The sequence below is a fragment of the Eutrigla gurnardus genome, assembly GCF_963514095.1.
Source record: "Eutrigla gurnardus genome assembly, chromosome: 13".
Taxonomy (NCBI): Eukaryota; Metazoa; Chordata; class Actinopteri; order Perciformes; family Triglidae; genus Eutrigla; species Eutrigla gurnardus.
In genome coordinates this window covers 14,852,481-14,873,924 of record NC_139936.1, presented here as the reverse complement: position 1 = coordinate 14,873,924, position 21,444 = coordinate 14,852,481, and the positions used below count along the sequence as shown (strand labels likewise).

General features: G+C 41.3%; 3 protein-coding genes across 5 annotated transcripts in view; 2 read left to right on the top strand and 1 right to left on the bottom strand.

Annotated features, from left to right (window-relative positions):
- The first annotated feature begins 1,017 nt into the window (after positions 1-1,017).
- On the top strand, positions 1,018-9,288 carry ppm1f (protein phosphatase, Mg2+/Mn2+ dependent, 1F). 2 transcript variants are annotated; one of them, XR_014598127.1, is made up of 9 exons: positions 1,018-1,130; positions 2,174-2,396; positions 3,334-3,464; positions 4,066-4,268; positions 4,359-4,547; positions 5,382-5,525; positions 6,159-6,252; positions 6,610-8,061; positions 8,099-9,288. XR_014598127.1 is itself a non-coding variant. In XM_084024076.1 (8 exons), exons 2-8 carry the CDS (start codon positions 2,227-2,229, stop codon positions 6,975-6,977), a joined length of 1,299 nt encoding a protein of 432 aa, XP_083880202.1. In that variant the 5' UTR covers positions 1,018-1,130; positions 2,174-2,226; the 3' UTR covers positions 6,978-9,288. The 2 variants fall into 2 exon arrangements, 1 of the variants encoding a protein (XP_083880202.1); XM_084024076.1 differs by having other exon boundaries at positions 6,610-9,288.
- A 591-nt stretch (positions 9,289-9,879) lies between these two features.
- LOC311022994 (phosphatidylinositol 4-phosphate 5-kinase-like protein 1) lies at positions 9,880-14,026 on the top strand. Its single transcript, XM_084024626.1, has 10 exons — positions 9,880-10,614; positions 10,920-11,108; positions 11,192-11,236; positions 11,450-11,604; positions 11,913-12,037; positions 12,280-12,314; positions 12,401-12,456; positions 12,542-12,654; positions 12,818-12,980; positions 13,505-14,026. Exons 2-10 carry the CDS (start codon positions 10,920-10,922, stop codon positions 13,947-13,949), a joined length of 1,326 nt encoding a protein of 441 aa, XP_083880752.1. The 5' UTR covers positions 9,880-10,614; the 3' UTR covers positions 13,950-14,026.
- Positions 14,027-14,426: 400 nt separating this feature from the next.
- The window catches only part of abca2 (ATP-binding cassette, sub-family A (ABC1), member 2), a 36,841-nt gene continuing 29,823 nt past the window's right edge, over positions 14,427-21,444 (bottom strand). The window contains exons 39-48 of one of the 2 annotated variants that reach the window (XM_084024511.1): positions 20,800-20,920; positions 20,416-20,594; positions 20,078-20,219; positions 19,854-19,988; positions 19,428-19,531; positions 19,237-19,329; positions 17,684-17,786; positions 17,073-17,210; positions 16,700-16,909; positions 14,427-15,958 (exon numbers count right to left, since the gene is read on the bottom strand). In XM_084024511.1, the coding sequence (XP_083880637.1) occupies positions 15,923-15,958; positions 16,700-16,909; positions 17,073-17,210; positions 17,684-17,786; positions 19,237-19,329; positions 19,428-19,531; positions 19,854-19,988; positions 20,078-20,219; positions 20,416-20,594; positions 20,800-20,920 (1,261 nt within the window). In that variant the 3' untranslated portion in view covers positions 14,427-15,922. Of the gene's footprint in view, positions 15,959-16,699; positions 16,910-17,072; positions 17,211-17,683; positions 17,787-19,236; positions 19,330-19,427; positions 19,532-19,853; positions 19,989-20,077; positions 20,220-20,415; positions 20,595-20,799; positions 20,938-21,444 lie in introns of those variants that run through there. The other variant, XM_084024512.1, reaches the window with a different exon arrangement.

Sequence of the window (21,444 nt, the reverse complement as noted above, 5' to 3'; positions counted from 1 at the left end):
GTTTCAACGTTCTCAAACTCACCGCTGTGAGAGGAGTAGCTCACCGAAAATCCACAAGGAAGATGGAGAATGAGACAAGTATTATGAAGATGACACGCATACTCAACGGTGTGCTTTTCACAAGGCTTACAGCCTGTTAATTGGTGCCCATCCCAGGATGACCAATACTAGGTAAGCAGCATTGAGTTGACATAGGCCACATGCCCTGTGTGTCCATCCATTGTTTCCTGTTAAAATACAAAGGAACTGTATTTGAGGATCATTGGCCGAACACACATGCAACGTTCATTTATGGGGCTTTTTGGGGGGAAACAGCTTTATCCTGAGCTTCCTGTTAGAATGCAATTTATGGGGGCTTTTATTCATGACATATACAGTGAGTAATAATATAAGACTGCTGAATCATAGTCCGAAATTACATTCCATCTCAAAACCTCACAACATTGGAATGGTGTATCAACATGGCAAGTTGAAAGTGCTGCTTCAACATACATGCAGGACATAAATGCAACAATTATATACCCCAACAAGGGATACGCGCCAAAATTTGGAAGTACAAATAGGGTGGGAAAGAAAATGCATGAACCACAGATCTTTGAACTAACCTCTAAATGGTAAAACAGTGACTCTGAATTTGAAATTGATGAAACGATTCAGACAGATGTCTCGGCTAATAATGAATTAAGAGTGATGTTCTCATCATACAAGCTGCCATCGTTGATGTGGCCAACAATAATACAACTAGTGGAAGTACAACCATTGTCCTGTCAATTGATGTAGCTGCAACAACGGATGTCACTGTAGGTAGGTAAAGACAAAGGCTCTTTTAGAACGGGTAAACCTAAGGATGTAGAAACAACCACGTGTGAACTATTAATAAAAATAAAATACACATTAAACCACATCGAAACTCATTTTTCCCACCCATGTATCTATGGCGTGATCATCCTTTACGGGAGGGTTTCACATCATTTGAGATCCTCGTCCATCTAAATACTGGTGTGGCCCTTTAAATCCAGGAGGGACGTGTGTTACAGGAAAGTGGTCCGTGTTGAGTCAAAGCCATGGCAGCTCTGTCGGCAGTGTTACTAGCATAGACCCGGTTACCACCCTCACGTCTACCGGCGCAGGTTTGTGGGTTTCTACTTTATCTGCCAATGTATTTGTGTTTGCCTGTTTCACTCGTCTGTCTGTCTGTCTGTCTGTCTGTGGCACTTCCGGCGTAACGGCAACGTGACTATGCTAACAAATTGTCCCAGTTTAGCCGCAGCTATCAAGAAGAAACGGAACTCCTCCGGAACGAATCCACCCAGTGATTTTACCGATGTGATGCCACTGAATACCAGTGTGACGTTAATGTTTCAACTTTGAGATGGGAAAATTACGTTACATACGTTCAGTTTCAACACTTAAAATCACGCTATGTTTACGTTTCTGATTTGTTCAAATCAGTCGACGGTAAATTAAGTAAAACGGTCCAGATCGCGCTTACTTCCGGTTATCAAAATAAGATGTTAACGGTTTATACAAATTACATATATGGAAATTAGATTAACTTGATTCAGTTCCATTCTGTTTATATAGCGAAAATCACAGTTTTACCTCAGCGGGCTTTACAGTCTGTACAGTGTATGATATCCTCTGTCCCGGGACCCTCTAGTGACGAAGGGAAAACACCTAAAATATGCTATCGAGAAGTAGAGAAGTAAAAAATATTATTTTTTTCTTTTTTTTTTAATACAGGATACGGAAATACATTTAAATTAGTTTTTTCAGTTTATGATCCATGATCATCTTATTTAATATTATTTGATTGTTTGACAACAAAAAGATGCCTCTTATCTGTAAAGCAATATAAATACTTTTAAGATTTTAAACCCTATTTGATGAGGATCCTCTACTAGGATGGACAGAAGTACAATAGATGTCATGTGTACAGAATAAACAAACAAATGGATACAAATACCACAAAATACTGTGGGCCATGACTTCTTTGATTTTTGTGTTACTGGAAAAAATAATGGATACTGTTTCAATAACACAAAACCAAGCATTTTTACTGAGATAGTGACAGCAAGGGAATTAACATTTCATTCTGTGATGTGTAAACAGCATTAATTTTCTACTATGCACGTAGAGTGAAATATGAATCCTGCTTTTTCCCCCCCTTAAGTCTCCACTTGTGACCCGTGAGCTTTGACCCCTGTTCACCTGAGAGCTTATTGGATGATGGAGGAGGAGCAGGCCAGGTGCTTCCTGGGGAAGTTTGTGGAGGAGTTCCCAGCTGCTCTGGAGGAAGGCAGTCGGCTGCCTGCGAGCCTCCTAAGCCACAAAGTCACCCTGGAGGAGCTGCCTGGAGAGAGCCTGGAGCTGGGGCTGAGGCTGCTGGTTTCCAGGTCTGTGCTGGACAAGTACACACAATGGCTTTTATCATTTGCAAGCCCATTACAGTCCACGATATTAACCAAACCACATGAGACAGATTTATACTTATCAAAACAGAGGAAAACAATTGTATTTTCACTATCATATGTAATATATCACACGTGTCACAAAGTGTCTGTGCTAGTTGCTGCGTGCGTGCATTCTTCAAATTCCGTGCAGCTCTGCTCTTGCCCTGCTCATCCACTATGCATAGTTGGCTTTGCCGTTGACACTGCAGGGTGCAGAATAATAGCCGCTGACACACTTTATTAACGTGAAACTAGAATTCAAACAATACAATAACGTTCCTTATGAATTAGTTGGATCTCAAACAAGAAAAGTGTTATGTGACCTTAAAGCCTTCTCAAATTCTTCCTATTTTTATAACGCCTGACAGCAAAGAAAGTAAAGATGGAGAGCCATGTGAATTATTATTATTATTATTATTATTAGACAATGGCTGTTTCCCTCCCTTTGGCGGCACAGATTTAAACTCTTGCTGTACATTCATCAGACAGCAATCATTTCAAACTTGTGCTGTTATGAAAATGAAGCTATTGTGATTTGTAAAGTCAGTGTTTGAAAGAGGCATCATCCCAAATACACACATGCTAGAAAGTCCCAGAAAGAGGCCCATCCTTTTTACCCTTATAAACTCTGAGGTCTTAAGTCTCCTGTCTTGGTTGTTTCCTTGCACTGATGAACTTTGGCCAGCTTTGAGCTTAGCTACACTTGGAGAAGCAACAAAATGTGTGAGTCTTCGGTCCCCAAAGAATCTTTGGCTTGTGTGTGCTCTCTTCCGCTTACTTTTTTTTCTTCAGAAGTATTCATATCCTGTCGGTAGAAACACCATTGTTCTCGCCACTTCCTGTTTCCTGAATGTGTTTCTGCCTGTCTCTGTTGGTTCAGGGGTGCTCCTGCAGGCCTCAGTGCCCCCCTCTGCCAGGCAGCGCTGTCCCAGCTGCTGCAGAATGACCTTTCACCTTTCCACTGTCCACAGGAAGCTGAGGACAACCAGGAAGAGGAACAGCAAGTCGTCTGTAAGTCTTTTAATGTCTACCCATTATGGAGGCTGTATTTTGTGGTGCTTTTAATTGCTTGTGCTACACTGAGGGGTGTCTCTAATCTTTAGTCCACTCTTATTGATGCAGCAATACATCTCATTTGCCACTTGGAGGCAGTGTGAAGACATTGTGAAGACTTCAATCGCATATTAATATCATCTTTCATCTTTTAATATATCTTTTAGTCCAATATTCACTGTCCTTTTTGCTCTGGTTTGGTCTCCAGCAACCCCTGAGAAACATATCTAGCTCTTTAGCATCCACTATGTTCACCAGCCTGTCTATAACTTGGCCTGTCTGCTGTTTGGTGCTGAATAGGTAGGTACAGTTGGCTTATTAGGGGTGAAAACAAAGTTGGGAGTGAACGAGAATATTAAATATGACGTAAACCAAACCAGTGATCTGAAATAGGCTAAAAAGTGTTGCAGAGGCCAGAGGAAGTGCACAGTTGGTGACCCTTTCCTGTTACACACAGTCATTGGATCCATGTTGGAGTTCCAGTCTAAAAAAAGACAAGTCTGTTATGAACAGCCCTTCTTCATCTTCATTCTGTCCTTTTTATGTCTAACGCCACCAGTGCTTCAGTCAGAGGCAGTCCAACGTCTCTTCCTCAACAAGCTGATAGATGTGACCCAGACGTGGCATGAAAACCTCCCCAAGCTCCCCCCCTCCCCCTCGCTGTTCCTCCGCTGCTCTGCTCATGCCATCAAGAACACGAGGAGGAAGATGGAAGACAAACACTTGGCCCTGGCTGACTTCAACCAGCTCTTTGGAATCCAGGTACAAGACTTTCACCGCAACAACATTGTTTTCTTGTCAAAACCCCTCAGTCTTTGACATCTTCCTTTTTCCTCTGTATCTGTGGTCAAGAGTGAAGTGGACTGTGCCTACTACGCTGTGTTTGATGGCCATGGAGGAGTGGACGCTGCCACCTACGCTGCCACTCATCTCCATGTAGCTCTGAGTAAACAGGAGACACTGCAGAGTGACCCCGCCACAGCCTTCAAAACCGCCTTCAAAATCACGGATGACATGTTCAGGGGCAAAGCCAGGAGAGAGGTACTGAAGTAACATTCAGGTTTCAGCTGACACATACATGCATCATCACAGTCATCGGCCTGAGTGTGCCACGGGCTTCTTCTGTTCCTTAAAAATCGTACAGATATATGAATTTGACCTCACAGTATGTATACACTACTAGTCGAGAGACTATTACAGTTTACAGGCTCACATCTAATCTATAGCTATCGATCCATAGAGATGATCAATAGACAGCGATCTCGATCAAGAGATCAACAGAGAGAGGTCTCAAATTAGAAATCAATAGAGAGATGGATGAAGAGAGCTCAGCCAAGGTCCAAAACAGAGTATTTCCAGTAGGTTGACAACACGTCAGACGATTTCCTGTCATGTGCTACATACATGTGTGAAAGGCCAGCACCAGACGTGTTCACACCTCATCCTCTCGACCATACTTTTTGGGGCCAGGGACCTTTTTCTAGTTTTCCTAGGACCCCCTCATAACCGGAACACAGATGAAGCATATGCTTACTACCATTTGTACTCTTAGATGCCGTTGGAACTACGTGTATTCTAAGATTTTTCAACCTAAATACTTCAGATTTGTTTCATAGTGATAAACAGAAAAACGTTTCAATTTTAATCATGTTAAAACTACATATACTTTTAAACAGAGGGTAATTTTATTCAGGTTGCATTTGGACTCGACTGTTCTTTCACCATTTCAATAAACACTTGGCCAGGTTCCGTGGTCCTGGTAGTCTTTCCAAAAAACACGAGGGAGAGATGCTCCTCTGTATTCGGGATGGAGAACCTCCGCTCTAGACGTTGTCCAGAGAAACCCAGACTGATGGATTATCTGTGTGTTGTTAGCGTCTGCGGAGCGGCACTACCGGGGTGGCGGTGCTGATCCAGGGACCGAAGCTGACTGTGGCCTGGCTGGGAGACTCCCAAGCAATGTTGGTCAGAAAGGGACAAGTTGTGACACTGATGGACCCCCATAAACCAGACAGAGAGGTACCACACACACACACACACACACACACACACACACACACGTTGATGTTTAGTTATTCTCTGTGTGTGCCATGTAAGGGAACATAAAATGTGTTTTTAAAGCTTTTAAAGATGCTGAAATCCTTTAGGGCTCTGTAAATGTGTTACTGAATTTGGTGAATTGAGAAAAATGAGTGAATAATGAGATAAATCCCTTATTGAATGTCTAGAATGCCGTCGTTCTTCACCATCACCCTCAATGTGATGAGTTTTTAAAGTCCCAGTCGGCAACATTTTTTTGATCATATTCACTGAAACCGACACTATGCTCCGATAGAACAACATAAATCATCTGGTTTTAGAAAAAAAACGTGCTTCTACGTGCACGTAGAGCCTGTTGTTTGTTTTGCAAAAATCCACTGCCCCCGATCATCCTGTGCACCAGATTCCTGTGCAGGCGCACTGATGAGCACTCGATGGGAGGGAGCGGAGGAGCTCTGTGGTAGAGTGGGAGGGGCGCGAGTGTTGTAAACATTAGAATTTTGACTGAGTCAACCTGATCTGCCAGACTTGCTGACTGCGACTTTAACTTAAAATGCTGCTAACAGTGACGAAGATGACAACATCCTCTCTTTTTTCCCCTCCACTGTCCAGGATGAGAAGCAGAGGATTGAGGATCTTGGTGGATGTATCACCTTTATGGGCTGCTGGCGTGTTAATGGCACCTATGCTGTATCCAGAGCTATAGGTAAGTTGATCACAATCAACAAGAACAGAGAAAAAATGGTTATGTGTGCTATCCCTATTTTCATTTAGAGCTTAAACATATGGAATGCCATCCTCCAATCAGAAGATCAGCCATGCCCGACTTCTCCAGTCCACATGTTGAAGTGTGCTTGGGCAAGATATTGAACCCCAAATTGCCCCTGAAGGCTGAACCAGTCAGCTGTGAATGTGGTAGCTTAGATTGTGACTGGCATGGCAGCCACATCAGTGTTTGTGTGCATGGCTGAATGCCGACATGTAGGGAAAGTGCTTTGAGTGGTGGGACGACTAGAAAAGTGCTTTATGAAGGTCCACTAACCATTTTCCGTCCCTTGTCTAGGTGACTTTGACCAGAAGCCCTATGTCTCTGGAGATGCTGACTGCTCGACAACCCAGCTGCTTGGGGATGAAGACTACGTGCTGCTGGCGTGCGATGGCTTCTTTGATGCAGTCAAACCTTCAGAGGTCCCACAGCTGGTCCTGGATGCACTCCAAAAGCCAGGTGACCTGGAGGGCGGGGGAGATGCTCCGCCGGGACAGTCAGAGGACACTGTTGAACTGAGAGTTGCTCAACATTTGGTAGGTTACGCTAAAGCAGCTGGATCTAGTGATAACATCACGGTCATGGTGGTGTTCCTGCGTCCTCTTGAGCAGCTGCTGGCTCAAAACTACCCCACAGGAAGTGCAGAAAACACACCAAAGCAGTGAAAATGTTTGCTGCTCAGACATCAGCGTGCCAAGCTACTTCTCAGCATATTTTTGTCCGGAGGAGCTGTCAGACATCTCGCAGACTAACGACGCTCAGTAATATGAACTAACTATATGCCTTTAATACAACAGGGTTTAGTCCTAAACAAGATCATTTGAAAAGGTTTGTGACATGATGCAGGGCAAGATTAACGCAGGTTCCCAGAGTCCCAAGACATGTTCCTCAAAGCCGGAAACGATCAAAGCCAGCGATCCTACGTTGGAAGACTATCTACCCCAGGTTTGCTGGGTGTTGCTTCGTTTAAGGATATGCACCATGTGAGCATCATATCATTGTTTGTGCATGTATGTGCATGTGCAGTCCGTTTCTCACTGTCAATGCATCAAATAAGCAGCTTGATCAGTGCTCTTCGGCCTCTCGACCCTCATTTAGCATGTGTACGTTTCACAACCCCCTGTAGCATTCTGGGTAGAGCCACAGACTGAGTATGAGAGTGAGATAGTCCACATGGAGGGGAGGTGGACGGATCCAAACAGGACTTTTCTTTGTCCCGGAGACTGCTGTTTGTGTCCCGTGCCAAAAGTAGAAGTAAAGATGGCATTTTGTCACATACATCATAATTAACATGAATCTTTAATGTCCTTAGTCATGTGACTTGTTAGACATCAACCACGCTCTTTTTCCTAAACCTCGTGTTTTTTTTGCCTAAACCTAACTTCCTGTGAAATTTATTTTGAAAAGACACGATGCATGTAATGAGGAAAGAACGGAACTGTAAAGCGCCATAGTTTGATGCTGTGGAGCTCTGCCCAAGCTGTTATTTTGTGCGTTGGAGTGAGGACATGTGTGACTTTTCGAAAGTATTAGTTTCAGCATCGACACCTGAAGGTCTCATGTGATATTGGCTCTTTTAAAAAGGTCACTGTTCTTTATGGGAAGTAAGTTCTCAGTGGAAATATTCTCCGCATATCTCTTTTAAAAGAAAAAGGTCAGCATTTCAAACATTTAAGCTTTGTTACTGTTACATCTCATTTGACTCTGATGGAAAAATGTATAACTATGTGTGATTATGAAATGATTGTTGTTTTAAAAAAAAAAAAAAAAATGTGCCAAGTTACAGACGTCTCTTTCTGTTTAAGCGATGGAGTAAAATGCACCCTAGGGTACCCCCTCAGGTCAACAAGTGTTGACAAGTGTTGACCTGATAATACAAGCATTTATAAAAATTCAGCAAAACTCTCACGTGAAACTCGCGTCACAGAGTTAAATAAACTCCTGGTGTACTTACAAACTTCCAAATGCCTCGTTTTGTGAGTACAGACCCTGTGTGTACTACTGCAGAAGTTTGGTAACATTCCATGCATTATTAGTGGGGTAATTTATGAGATACCAGTATAAACACTGTACCATTGTGCTAGTACTAAGCCATTCAGCTGATAGCCCTATCTTGACCAATGTTGACCATCGCTAAAAATGCTTCTGAGGGGGTGTTTGGCTGGATGTCATGGTGGAAATGACCCTAGGGTGCATTTTACTCCGAACCATCGCTTTAAGGGGAGGAGTTTGGCGACAGGTCAGTTGACACCACATCAATGCAGATCGTTTTCTGTCTTTATACTCTATATTTTTTGTCAATATTAAGTTCTCATCATATCCTATTTCATCCATGGGTTCTCTGGCTCATCTGTATTAAATGTAGTTTTTAAGTGTACGTCTTTAAGATCATGGATTCAAAAAAAGTTTCGCTATTACAGTTCCTGCAGTGAAATTGGATTCACACTAATTTAAGTGTCTTCAACTGTGCCTTTACTTGTCATGATGATAAATGCCTGTTATTTTCCACGTGGGAAAATTCAATCCTTATGGGAGCTAAAATGCCTGTCAGCCTTCAAGAACTGACGTCAGTCCATCTCTAATGCCAATCTTTTGTGACCATAAAAGTATAAGTCGGTAATTTTTAAGTAGAGAAAACTGATGTAGGTGTTTTGAATCGCTGGAATGCAGTAAATGCAATATTGCAGATAGATCTGTTATTTCTAGGCTTCATCCGGGAAAACAAAATGACGGTGAGGTTGAAAATAGGATATTAAATGATCCTATAGATTCCCCTCAGACTTGCATCTTAAGAACAAACATTTAATTGTAAAGTTTCAGGAACTAAAGGACCTGGTTCCGTGCAATGATTTGAGTTTAATTCAAACAAAATGTTTTTTTGTTGGAATAATTTTTTGTGGCGAAAAAGAAAATGTACTCTCCCATATATCATGCAGTATGAGGTGTATGTTAATAATTAAAAACTCATAAAGGCTATGAAGTCTTTGGGCCTCATTCACCAAGCGTTCTTAAGAAGAATCTCCTTCTTAAAACCCGCTGATGCAGTTTTCACCAAGATTCTGACATTCACCAAAGTTTTCTTCTGTGTGACTGTTTAGCTCCAGGGATGATGGTGGCTGTCTTGAAAGAGTCGCCCCCTGATGGTCACCTGAGATAATGACAGTTTAAGGCACTTCAGCCTTGATTTCACCTTTCAGGACTGGAAGTTGCCGCCTGGGTGGAACAATCGCCAGATTTCCACCCAATTAAACAAGGGATGCTTCACCAACAACCAAGAAACATTGTAGTTCCTGAATTATACTCTCATCCAGCATCTACACATTTCTCAGAGAATATACCACCAAGGCTATGATGGTATAAGCCCTGCTTTGAGCTCAGAATGGGGTTGGAAGGAGATTGACAGGAAAAAGACACATATATGAAAAAGTAGGTTAAAACTGAGACAAAAAAAAAAAAAAAATCACAAATAGTGAAAGGACAAAGAAAACAAGCACTCCATACAATTTCTATGCTCTTCTTGCCAATACATGATGTAAGTAAAACACTTTCAGTTTTCTTTAAACTTTCCACAATTCTTAAAATCTTAATATCTTTAAAAAGGACATTGTCAAATTTATTGTGGGACCCCTGTATCACTCATCTGTGTGTGTTGTGTGTTGAGCCTTTTCCCTAGCTGCCCTCTTCTCTTGTGGAACACCCTCGTCAGGTTGAGTGAAGGTCCAGCTGAGACAGGAACTTGGATTGAAGTGGGACAGTGGTGATTCTCTGGAATTCAGGGTTGATCTGGAAACTGGTAATAAACACAAATCAGTAAAATGTTAAAAGCTATAAGCTTGTTTTACACTAATAGCAAACCAGGGCAGTCTAAGAGGGAGATAAATAACAATACAATCAATATAAGCAGCCATATTGATAGTAACGATGAAAAAGATGAAACGCCCAGCTGGATGAAGATGAGATGAAACTTCAAACAGAGCAGGGCACCCATAAACACCCATAAAATCCTCCACCACTGTTCATCACACTAGTTCATGTTCATCTTGAATTTCACAACTTCTCACATAGTTCTTTCCGCATTGGCCTCTAAACTCACTTCAGTTTGTCTGTCTGTCTGTGTCGTGGCACACACCTTTTCTTGTGGCACACCCTGCATAGCTAGACTAACCTGCCTGGAATGTGGTATCAGATGGAATGGGAGGAGACGTTATGTACACAAAGACAAGCCTATTTTCAGACTATATGAGTATACAGACTGTGAGCCATTTGCAGTGTTTTACGATATAGTCCAAGCAGGAACCCCAGGTAAGAGCTATGTTAGTAGATCTATGTGTGATTCATCTTTAGCTTAATGACCCTATGAGCCTGTTCTTTGAGATGGTACAGTAACTGTATGTCTTCGGTGTTATCTCTAAAGTGAGTAGCTACTTATCAACTCTGAAGTTTGACTCTTCCACTTCCAGGAATGTTCCTTTTTGGTTAGGAGAATATTCCCAGGACCTTGAATCTTGTTTGTTTGTTTTTTAAGGTGGATGTCAGAATACTCTAGTAGATATTATGACACTTTGCATCGACATACTTGTTAATCTGACGTCTGTCTGGTGTCACAGATGGAACATAGAAAAGCTGCAGGCGCCTCCAGAGCTGCCAGGCGAAGACGCTGGTGGGGTCTGAGACAGCGATGGAGGATGGTCGGGGTGTTTGAGGTCAATCCAGAGCATGAGTTCTATCATCTGACATCCATGATGAAAGAAGGTCTGCATGCTTCCATCCAGACCACTATGGACTCATCAGGCCAGGTGAACACTCTTCTAATTATAGGCCACAGGTTGTATTGTAATTGTATTGTAGACTTAAATTCACTCAAACATTTTTTGCACAGGATACAGCCCCAGCTGAAGATTTGAAGGCAGAGCAAACTCATGAGGCAAGACATTTCCAGATGGATTTTCTTTTTAAATAGCACAGCAGACTTGTAGTATTGTTTCCAGATCTGGATAATGTTGTCAATTATGACCATATAGTCAAACTTTCTCACCCATTCGTACTTTTCATTTTTTGTTCTAAGACTTTCTGTAAAGCAATTAAAAACAAATCCTGTGACATGTTCAAAGATTCAATATGATCCTTGCCTTTTAAGGGGTTTGCGATGCAAACGTTTGCAGCATCAGTGTTTGCTAAACTGAGGCATTCACTGGACATCACAGAGGAGGAATATATGAAATCCCTCTGCTCAGACGACTGCTACCTCCAGTTTGTCAGTAACTCCAAGAGCAAGGCAGATTTCTTTGTCACGTGAGCATAATCTTCTGTTACATATAGAGATGTTCCATTTATTAGCCATTTACCTCATCGCAAAAGTTCTGCACTGCTTTAAAGGAATGTTTCAAAAGCTTTGGGATGAATAATGATTGATATTTGGCATATTGACTCATTCTAGTATAATGAACAGAGGTTAGATGTATTATTTAGCCTATTTATTTTGTAGTTTCAAGAACTATAACTGGTCCAAGTATCCAAGCCAGCAGCTGTGATACAGTACATCTTCCAAATGTGATTTCTTATTAACTGTAACCATAATCTTTTCTGGTTCTTGGTTTTAGGAATGACAAGAGATTCTTCCTAAAGACCCAGAGCAAACGTGAGGTCAGATTTCTGCTGTCCAATCTGCAGGCGTATGTGAACCACCTGGAGAAATACCCTCATTCACTGATGGTGAGGTTTCTAGGTAAGTGTAAAGGCTTATAAATATACTTGCTTTAATTATACGTACGCAAACGCATGACTATCAGCTCTCAGATGGTCACTGATATTATATTTCTATTCGTGTACACGTTCTCAAAGTCTGTGATTTATTACCAGCTGTTCCTTCCTTGTTTGGCATTTTAACATTTTAGCACACATTAGACCTGACAACACACAAAAAAATATCACATGAGTAAATAATATGTATCATTCCTCACTTTCCAGGTGTCCACAGAATTGTAATTCCTCAGCAAACAAAGGTATTTTATCAACATGAAAACCAGTTGCTCATTATATCCTTACAGTAGCAGTACTTACAATGCAGTGTTGTCTGTCTGCTCTCCAGAAGTACTTCATTATAATGCAGAGTGTGTTTTACCCTGATGAGAGGATCAACATCAGGTAGAGAACCTACATGTTTGCCTGTTTTGTTGTGATATTATTATTTTTTTGAGTGTATGAAAGAAGAGACGTTTCTGTTGCACAGATACGACATTAAAGGCTGTGAGGTGGGTAGATGGACCAACCCTGACACAGGCGGGAAACAAATAATAAAAGTGCTGAAGGACAATAACTTCAAAGAGCAGAACATTGCATTAGGTAAGTGTCCGCTCCCATACACTAACTTACTTATCTCTCTAGTCGTATGAATGATGCTGTTGAGCAATGCAAGTCAACTTGTAGCAGCAGAATAAAAACGACCCACATGCAATTGGCAAGTGTGAGGTCACATTAAATGGAAATGATTGTGTTGTTGCTGTAGGTCAGGAGAAATCCTGGTTTGCCCATCAAGTGAAAGTGGATGCTGCCTTCCTTCAAGGGCTTAATGTGCTGGACTACAGCCTCCTGCTGGCCCACCAACCTCTGCATAGAGATGAGCTGGATGGAAAACACTCTTTGGCAAACCTTGTTATTCGCACCACCAAGTAGGTTTTATACGTCCTTTGAGAAGTGCAAAACCTACTGCTGTGAATTACAGTATGTTGTATTTTTCATCTCTTTGTCGGACTAGTAAACTTTATAGAGAAGTTTTTCACTGAGAGTTAGATGTGAAGCTCGAGTCCGCTCCCATGTTTGTTTGCTTATGATGGAGCAACGAGAGCTTCTAGCTCTTCACTACTTCAAAAATAGCCTTCTGACACCACGGAAGCCCACTTATTGACAATTATCTAAAGTCTATTCTGGATCCTATCCTATCCTACCCTAGTGTTTCCAAATTCCAAAAGAACTGCTCTGTGGTGCTTCGTTTCAATGGTGCCGTCAGCTGTTCAATCCATCAAATCTGGGGGTAAGGGTTGCAACATCCAGTTATGAAACAGATTAATCCTGTTTCATTTATTTGTTAGATTCATTTAGAACAAGTTTTTTACATTAAATCTGCTTTTCTGTGCAGCGTTTATGAACGCCCCTCTGATTGTGTCCTGTGGATTCTTTTCTGTATTTCCCATAGGTCTCTGGACTTACAGGACAGTCCCACAGGGTCAGACCCCCCCACCGTTCCATTACTGAAAAAGACCATGAGTGAGGTGACTCCAGATATTACAGACTGGGAGTTAGGCCAGCCCCAAGCAGCAGCTGAAGGCACTGGTGAAGGGATTCCCCTCCAGGAGTTAAACTGCCCTGCGAAAGGCACAAAGACCGACTCAGAACTGGATGAATTCCATGAACATCATCGTAGGCTTCTGCCCAACTGCAAGAATGCCATTCACATGATAGATGGACCAGACCATCGTTATTTTGTGGGCATTATAGACATCTTTACTGTCTATGGCTGGAAGAAAAGACTTGAGAATCTGTGGAAACGCCTCCGATACCCAGGCAGGGCATTTTCCACAGTCAGCCCAGCCAAATATTCAGGCAGATTCTCCCAGTGGATACAGGACCACTCTCAGTGACCGAAAACAACCAGCGCTCTTATAGGTGCAACTGCTGTATAACTCCCAGTGCCCACAGGATGGGGCTGTGTGACGATGTGCTATGGAAGGGGTGGGAGGGTAAAGTTTTGATTTAAATCAATTTGAGAAATAAAAGTTGTAGTTGTAGTAAGTGTGTCAAATGATAAAAACATATGTCATGCATTCATGTAAGGTAATAATTCAATAATAATTAAAATCACTATAAAAATGAAACGAAACAAAGAAATTGTGAATTTCTAATTTTGATATGTACAGACAAAATGTTGCAAAATGCTCCGAAGTTGCAAATTGAAATGTCACATTCTTAAAATAACTTCTACTAATTTGATATAAAAAGGTTGTTTGTAGTAAAAAGATGACTTGATTTGGTCTCAGGATGCTTCTCCTACTCACACTGCTGAATGCTAAAAAAGGGGGTGACAGTAACTTTTTGACAAAATACAAATTTGAGTTCAGAAACAGCTGTTTAATCAGAAACAAAATGCTCATGTCAGATGGTTTGTCCAAAAGAGAATCAGATTTACAGTCATGAAATACATATAAAATATAGAGAAAAGTAAAATAAGAACTGAAATTTAATTTTCTATAATTGCACACACAGTGGTTGTTGATGACATGAGCTCTTCTTCGTTGTTTGACTCCATAATTAGGTATAATCACAAAAAGCTCAAGAAATAATTAAGAGTCATTCCTCAAAAATCATTATGTTCTTAAATGTGTTTGATGTGTTTGGTTTTGACCTTATTTTGTAATAGCATTAATTCAGTAATTCAGCAACTTCCCTTCAGCATTCTCAGTAACAAAAGACATGACAGCAGTCAGTTCTCTTTGTTGAGCGTCTCTCTCTTCAAGTAGGAAAAAGGCCCACCTTTCTCAATGATTACCCAAATGCAACTGCAATTAGTTGTGAAAGTATTTTGACAGGACAGGTTACAACTCAATTATCACAAAACTCATAAGACTCGTTAAACATACAGTCAGAGAAACATAATTTGCAGATTCCATAGAAAATTACAAATATATCTGCAAATCATGAAACATGTGTTGTATCCAATTATTCTGATCTGAGTGTTCCCTTTAGTATCACTGTGATGGTAGTGCACTTATTGTCAGGCAACATGATGCTCACTGCAGTGTCAGACTGTTGATTCCCTTTGCTGGAAATGGAATAATAATTATAATAATAATAACAATATACACTGTGTCCAGTTTATATAGGATCTTCTTGGCAGAGTCCACAACATAAAGCACAAACGAGAGCATTCAGTACAAAGAGAACAAATATAAAGTGTCAAAACAAACTGATAGAAGTGAGGCGACATCAGGACAATAACCATGCCGTGTACGTTATCTCCACGTCTCTGACATCAAGTTCAAAGAAAAGACCTGCACTCATGTCCACACCTGGCACTTCCCAAGGTGCATTTCACTGAACCGTTTGTTATTGCAAAATAAATCACACATGTCAATCTGCAGCTGCTTCCATATCTGAAATAAATCATTATTTTTGCCACATAAAAATAGACTGTATTAAATGACCGATGGGTATCACAGCATGCTTTCAGGGTAGGTGTGGTTTGGTACAGTAACAAGGGCCCACTCTGGTGACATGGAGCCCTTTGGTACAAAGCGTGTACAGCCAACTCAAAGTAACCTAAAGGAGCCTAACCTACTGTATTCAGCAGTCAACCATTCCAGGACAATGTCTCCAATACATATGCAAACATTCCTGCTGTGTCTCTACCTGTAGGCTGGACTCTGCATCTCCTCTGTCTGTATAATCTGTCCATCCTAGAATTAAAAAATTGAGGCTGAAATACTGAACTATTGGTCCTATGCTCCATGGTGAAGAGTGCTTTGGTCCTCCTCAGGGTTGAATTAGCAGCTCCGTTCTTCCTCTGGGCCTCAGAGTTTGGGTGTCTGTCACCCTCCTTGTCTTTAAATGGCTCATTTCAACAGAGTGTGTCTGTGTTGAAGGAGAGCTGCACCTGCCAGACGCACATAGATATATAGAGGTTATCTTGTGACAGCTGGCAAACATCAAGCATGCGTCAAGCAAATTTTGTGTGTGTGATTTGTTCCCAGTCTTGGTTTTTTGTATGGTTTAATTTTGTGATGTTTCAATTTTTTCAACACTTTTAACAATTTTCCTAAACTCTAAACACAGTTAGCACATCAGTCTGACTAAGCTATACAATTAGTACATTTCTCGCTGCTTTGACACAAAATGCATACAGTTAAACAGTGTTTGACGCACGAACACAAGACTTAAAAATAAAAACATTTTCAGAATCAAAGCTGTGAGCAGCGATGGATGGGCCCTCGCACCCCCATGCGAGTCGGGGAATGCTGCAGCCCCTTCCCCGTTACTCGACGCTGGTGGTCGAGACCTGTCTGAATTTTCACCTGTTTTGGAAACAGTGTGACTGAGTTAAAGATCACTTCCTGAATCCACTAGGTGGCGCCAAACAATTCTCCCTAATCATGTCTCAGTATACGGGGTGTACACCATGCATTTTTCATGAAAATCAGATGATGACTTTAAAACGAGGCAGACGCCGAAGTGTTCAGGGCCAGACTATAATGAAACATGAAGTTTGGAACAGATCAGACCTTTCAATAACTTTTCATCATTCAGGCCTTTAGAACAGGTTCACCAAGTTTCAGGTGGATGTGATAAATTACGTTGTCGGGTCTCGGGCCCTGATCAAAACCTTTGATCCACTCACCCTTTCCTCTTCAAAGCTGATGAGTCCTTCATCGTCATCGGTTTCCAGCTCCTCCGGCGCCTCGCTGATCAGAGAGCTGAGCTCCGTGTTGGGCGGCCGAGACTTCAGCAGGTTGAGGATGCGCTGCAGGGGGGGCTGTCCACCACCTGGGGGTGACACCTCTTGCTGCTCCAGGTTGTCACTCTGCTTCTTGGCAAAGTTGACGAACACCTGAGTCAAAGACATTTCGTTAATTTATTCCATGGTTGCGTTCGGATAGTCAAAAATGGGGTCCAACATCTTTTCTTAACCACTTTTCCTTGACCTCGGGGAAAACATCATGAGTTCAAGGACAGGTGAGAGGTGAACTCAGGATTCATAAATGTTGACTCACATTGTCCAGAGTGGTCTGACTGACGGAGTAGTCCTCGATGCCCAGTACCTCCACCACCTGCTCCATCTTACTGAAGACCTGAGCCAGGGAGATCCACTCAGACTTCAACTGGTATTGAACCTTAGTGTGGTGGCGCTCCTGCAAATATGACAACAATGTCTAAACACAACAATCTCTTCAAGGCATTTACTGATTGTCTGATGCAATGCAATGTGGAAAAAGTGCTCCTGGAAATATAAAATGGAAAATATCAAACAGGACCCCCCCAACCCCCAAAAATGTGTTATGTCTTATTTAGCAAGATTGTTTGAGGGAAGGGTTTAAACAAATACGTTTAAACAAAACTACTTGATTATAGCCACTTGAACCAGAATATATGAATGAAATTAAAACTTCTGTTTCTTCATGTTTTGCCATTATCAAAGGAAAACTCCATGGATTTCCAGTGATTTCAAGTTTATGATTAATGTCACCTAATGTCTTAAATCCATATCACCTATAAGACTTTCTGAGCTTTGTAGTCGTGAGAAAAATAAATGAATACTTGGCACCGGTAATCAACTTGAGGGGAAATATTCATCCAGTAGTCAGAGGTAGCTGCAGTAATCTACCTTCAGCACGGCGTCAGGAAAGTTTCTGTTGAAGAATCGAACCACCTCCTTCACATTGGAACTGCTCTTTGTCCTCACTGTGATCATGTAGCCATCACCAAACCTGGAAACATCATCATAGATCATTTTTATATATATATATATATATATATATGGAATTCCCAGTTATTCAGTGTGGCTCATTTCCCAACAGCTCTGGTGAACACATTTCTTCTTAAACACACTTTTCACGAACATTCTGACATTCACTTCTGTTTTCTTATTTTATTTTTTATTATTAATAATAGTTCTATTTTTTATAATTATTATTTTTAATTGAATTATTCACATTACTGTATACAGTCTGTATTCTGTCATTTGAAAAAAAAAAAAGTGTTTAAAACAGTCAATACAATAAAGCTGTTTCATTACTTTAATACTATACTATTTTAATAATCGTCTATTAATGATCCACAGCAAACGTGGTGGGAATTGAACTTATCTTGTAAGAGGAGTTTGCAATAATGTGTTTATTCATAAAATTGAAAATTGCGGAACATTTTTCTGGGTGGCCTTCAGTGTTATAGGAGAGGTTTTGTAGAGCAAACGGTGTGAGGGCTCTCAATCTCACTGCAACAAGGTGTGTGTGGCACTGATTGGCTTGATTAAGCTCAGGTGTGGGGAGCCTTCATATACCCTGAGTCTCCAGTGCTCTGTGCTGTCTCATTATCTCACCATAAGAGGTAGTGAGAGGTTCTCCCTGGTGTCTGTGGTCTTTGTTTGTATCCCAGTGAATACTAGTGGTTCTGGAGAGTTTGTTGTTCCTCCAGCCCTTTTGTTTATCAAAGGTCTCAGACTCTGCCTTTGCCTTTTAGTTTTGTCTTTTCTGGCTCACTGCTTGGCAGCGGTGGTTTAGTTGAACATCTTAGCGCTTTATTTCTTGAAGGAAGCCTGAAGTGGCTCCATACAGTTTTGTTGTTTTTTCTCCCCTTTCCTACCTATCGCTATTGCGATTTTGTGGTTATCCTTCTGGGAAAACTTAAAGACATTTTTTTCACACAATTGGCTTGAATTGTTCTATCGTCTTTTCAGTTTATAGTTTGTGTGTCCCTGAAATGAGCCATGTCAAAATGGCTTTTGAGAAGTGGTTCAATATTGTCGTTACACATAGTTTTGTATTAATTGGAGACACAATTTCTGATTTATATTCTGATTTGTGTCAATACGGCCGAAGGTCAGGTGAACTTATATGGGGGCAAGGGGCTTTAAGCTGGAGACATTCAAGTAAATAAAAGTTACAGTGTGAGGGGCGTGGCTTTTCCTTAAAATCAGATTATTGTATCTTGGGAAACTCTTGCACCTAATTTCAAGTTATTTGGTCAAGTTTCATTCTCATTCTGGCTGAAGAAAATTTGAGCTGCTGCGGCAGACCACAAATAGAAAAACGTATACAAAGTTCTGGTCCATCAGGGCATACACAAATGGAGTCCATTTACCATAACATTACTATCAGCTGCTAATATGAAATTCATCAATAAATCACAAAGGGAGATTCAGATAGTTATCCTCCTGACCTGTTCTTGAGGTGTTGGATGCTGCCCAGACATTTAAACCTGCCGTTCACCATGATCCCCAGTCTGGTGCACAAAGCTTCACACTCCTCCATGCTGCAGGACAGGATGGAATGATATATTAAAACACTGAAGTGAAGATAAGCCACAGCAGTAAGATTATTCCACTGAAAGTGAGGACTGAGGGGTCTCACCTGTGTGATGTCAGTACTACAGATCGCCCTGTCTTGATTATGTCCAGGATTAAATTCCAGAGGAATCTGCGGGCCTTTGGATCCATGCCAGTGGTGGGCTCATCCTGGAAAAAATGACAGGTTCAGGCCTCTGGTGTGAGACTGTTAACAAGCTTCCTTTAATTCAAGGTTAACTTTACATCTAAGTGTTAAAGTAACCTGAGTAGCAAATGTCATTGGTCGGCGATGGTAAGGCATGGTAGCAACCTGCTGTCAATCACAATGCTGCCCTAAAGAATACCCTGCTTTATGGTCTATCTGCCTCTAAATGGTACTTTAATTTACAGTCATTACATTCATTGTCTAATGAAAACGTTTATTAGAATATCAACATTCTTTTTGTTTAGATTTTGTACTGACGCCATAATATCCAATGAAGCTTCTTACCAGGAAGATGAGTGAGGGGTATCCAATAAGAGCGATGGCAGTGGAAAGCTTGCGTTTGTTTCCTCCACTGTAAGTGCTGGCAGGCTTGTCTGCATACTTTGACAACTCCAGCTTTTCTAAAGCCCACTGCACCACCTAAGAGGTGACAGATGACGATAGAACATAGATTATTAATAACACATATGGAAAAGACAAACACGTATGTGAGTGGATGTGAGACTGACCCTCTCCTGGTCTTTCCAAGGAATACCACGGAGGCGAGTGTAGAGCTCAAGGTGTTCTCTGGCCGTCAGGTCATCAAACAGAGCGTCGAACTGTGGACAGTAGCCGATGCTCTGCTGCACACTGAACAGGTCCTTCAGGATACTACACACACACACACACACACACACACACACACACACACACACACACACACACACACACACACACACACACACACACACACTGTTATCCATTAACAGTTCTTTTGCTAACTGTTGGTGGTAGTTTTTATTCTGTTCCCTAATGAGTCAGAAAAAAGAATATACAGTGGAACACATCTTATTTTTCTGGCACTGACCTGTTTCCGTTAATAAAGGCCTCTCCTCCTGTAGTGCACTCGTCTCCTGTTAGCATCTTGAAGGTGGTGGTCTTCCCAGCTCCATTCACTCCCAGCAGTCCAAAACACTCACCAGGCCGGACGCCCAGACACAGCCGGTCCACTGCCAGGATACGACCGGTCTTCCTGGATTTATAAACCTGAACACATGTACAGATACATTAAAAGGACCCAAGCAAGGACCAAATCATGTCTATTTCACATTGAATGGTTGTTTTAACTGGTAGGTTAGTGTGATGTACTGGCATAGCAGGACACATTAAAACGTTAGCGAGTAAAACCTGCAATTATGTGCAAACTAAACTGTAACTTTTTGAGTTTTTTTGAAATGTTGAGTGTTAAAACCTTTGTCAGGTTCTCAATCTTCAGCATATCATGGTCAGCGTCTCCTTGCAATACTCTTCGTCTCTCGTAGGCCACGTCCACATCATCATCGTCGATAGGCTGGCAGCTGACTGGTACCCTCCTGGACACACATACTAACTATTTTCGGTCATGTTTTTTTACTCTCAGCACGTCACTGTACCTCTACCTCAGATAGTGATATCCTGAAATGCATTTTGACAAACGGCTGGTCGCACCTTACTTTGGAGTTAATGTGTAGTAAATGGTAAGAGTAAGAGTGTAATGGAAAGCTACTTTTACTATCTGTATATTTTACAAAGGTATTTGCATTTTGTGATAAAACAGAGTCTTATTGTAATTGAAAATACGAGTCGGAATTGCCTTTGACTATATTGCATTATTTTTCACAAACAATGGATGTTGTGCATACAAAGAGAGAAAAACAAGTAAGTTAGTTTGAAGTATCTACGAAAAATGTAAAAAACTAATTTTCTTGGTCAACCTGAGTTAGTCAATCATGACTAACATCAAACACAACTTCATTGTTATGCGATTACATGGTATTATGGTACATTTTGGTAAATATATGATGCATAACTGTTGAGTGTAAAATGGCAGCTCTAGAGAGAAGGTTAATCTTTAACT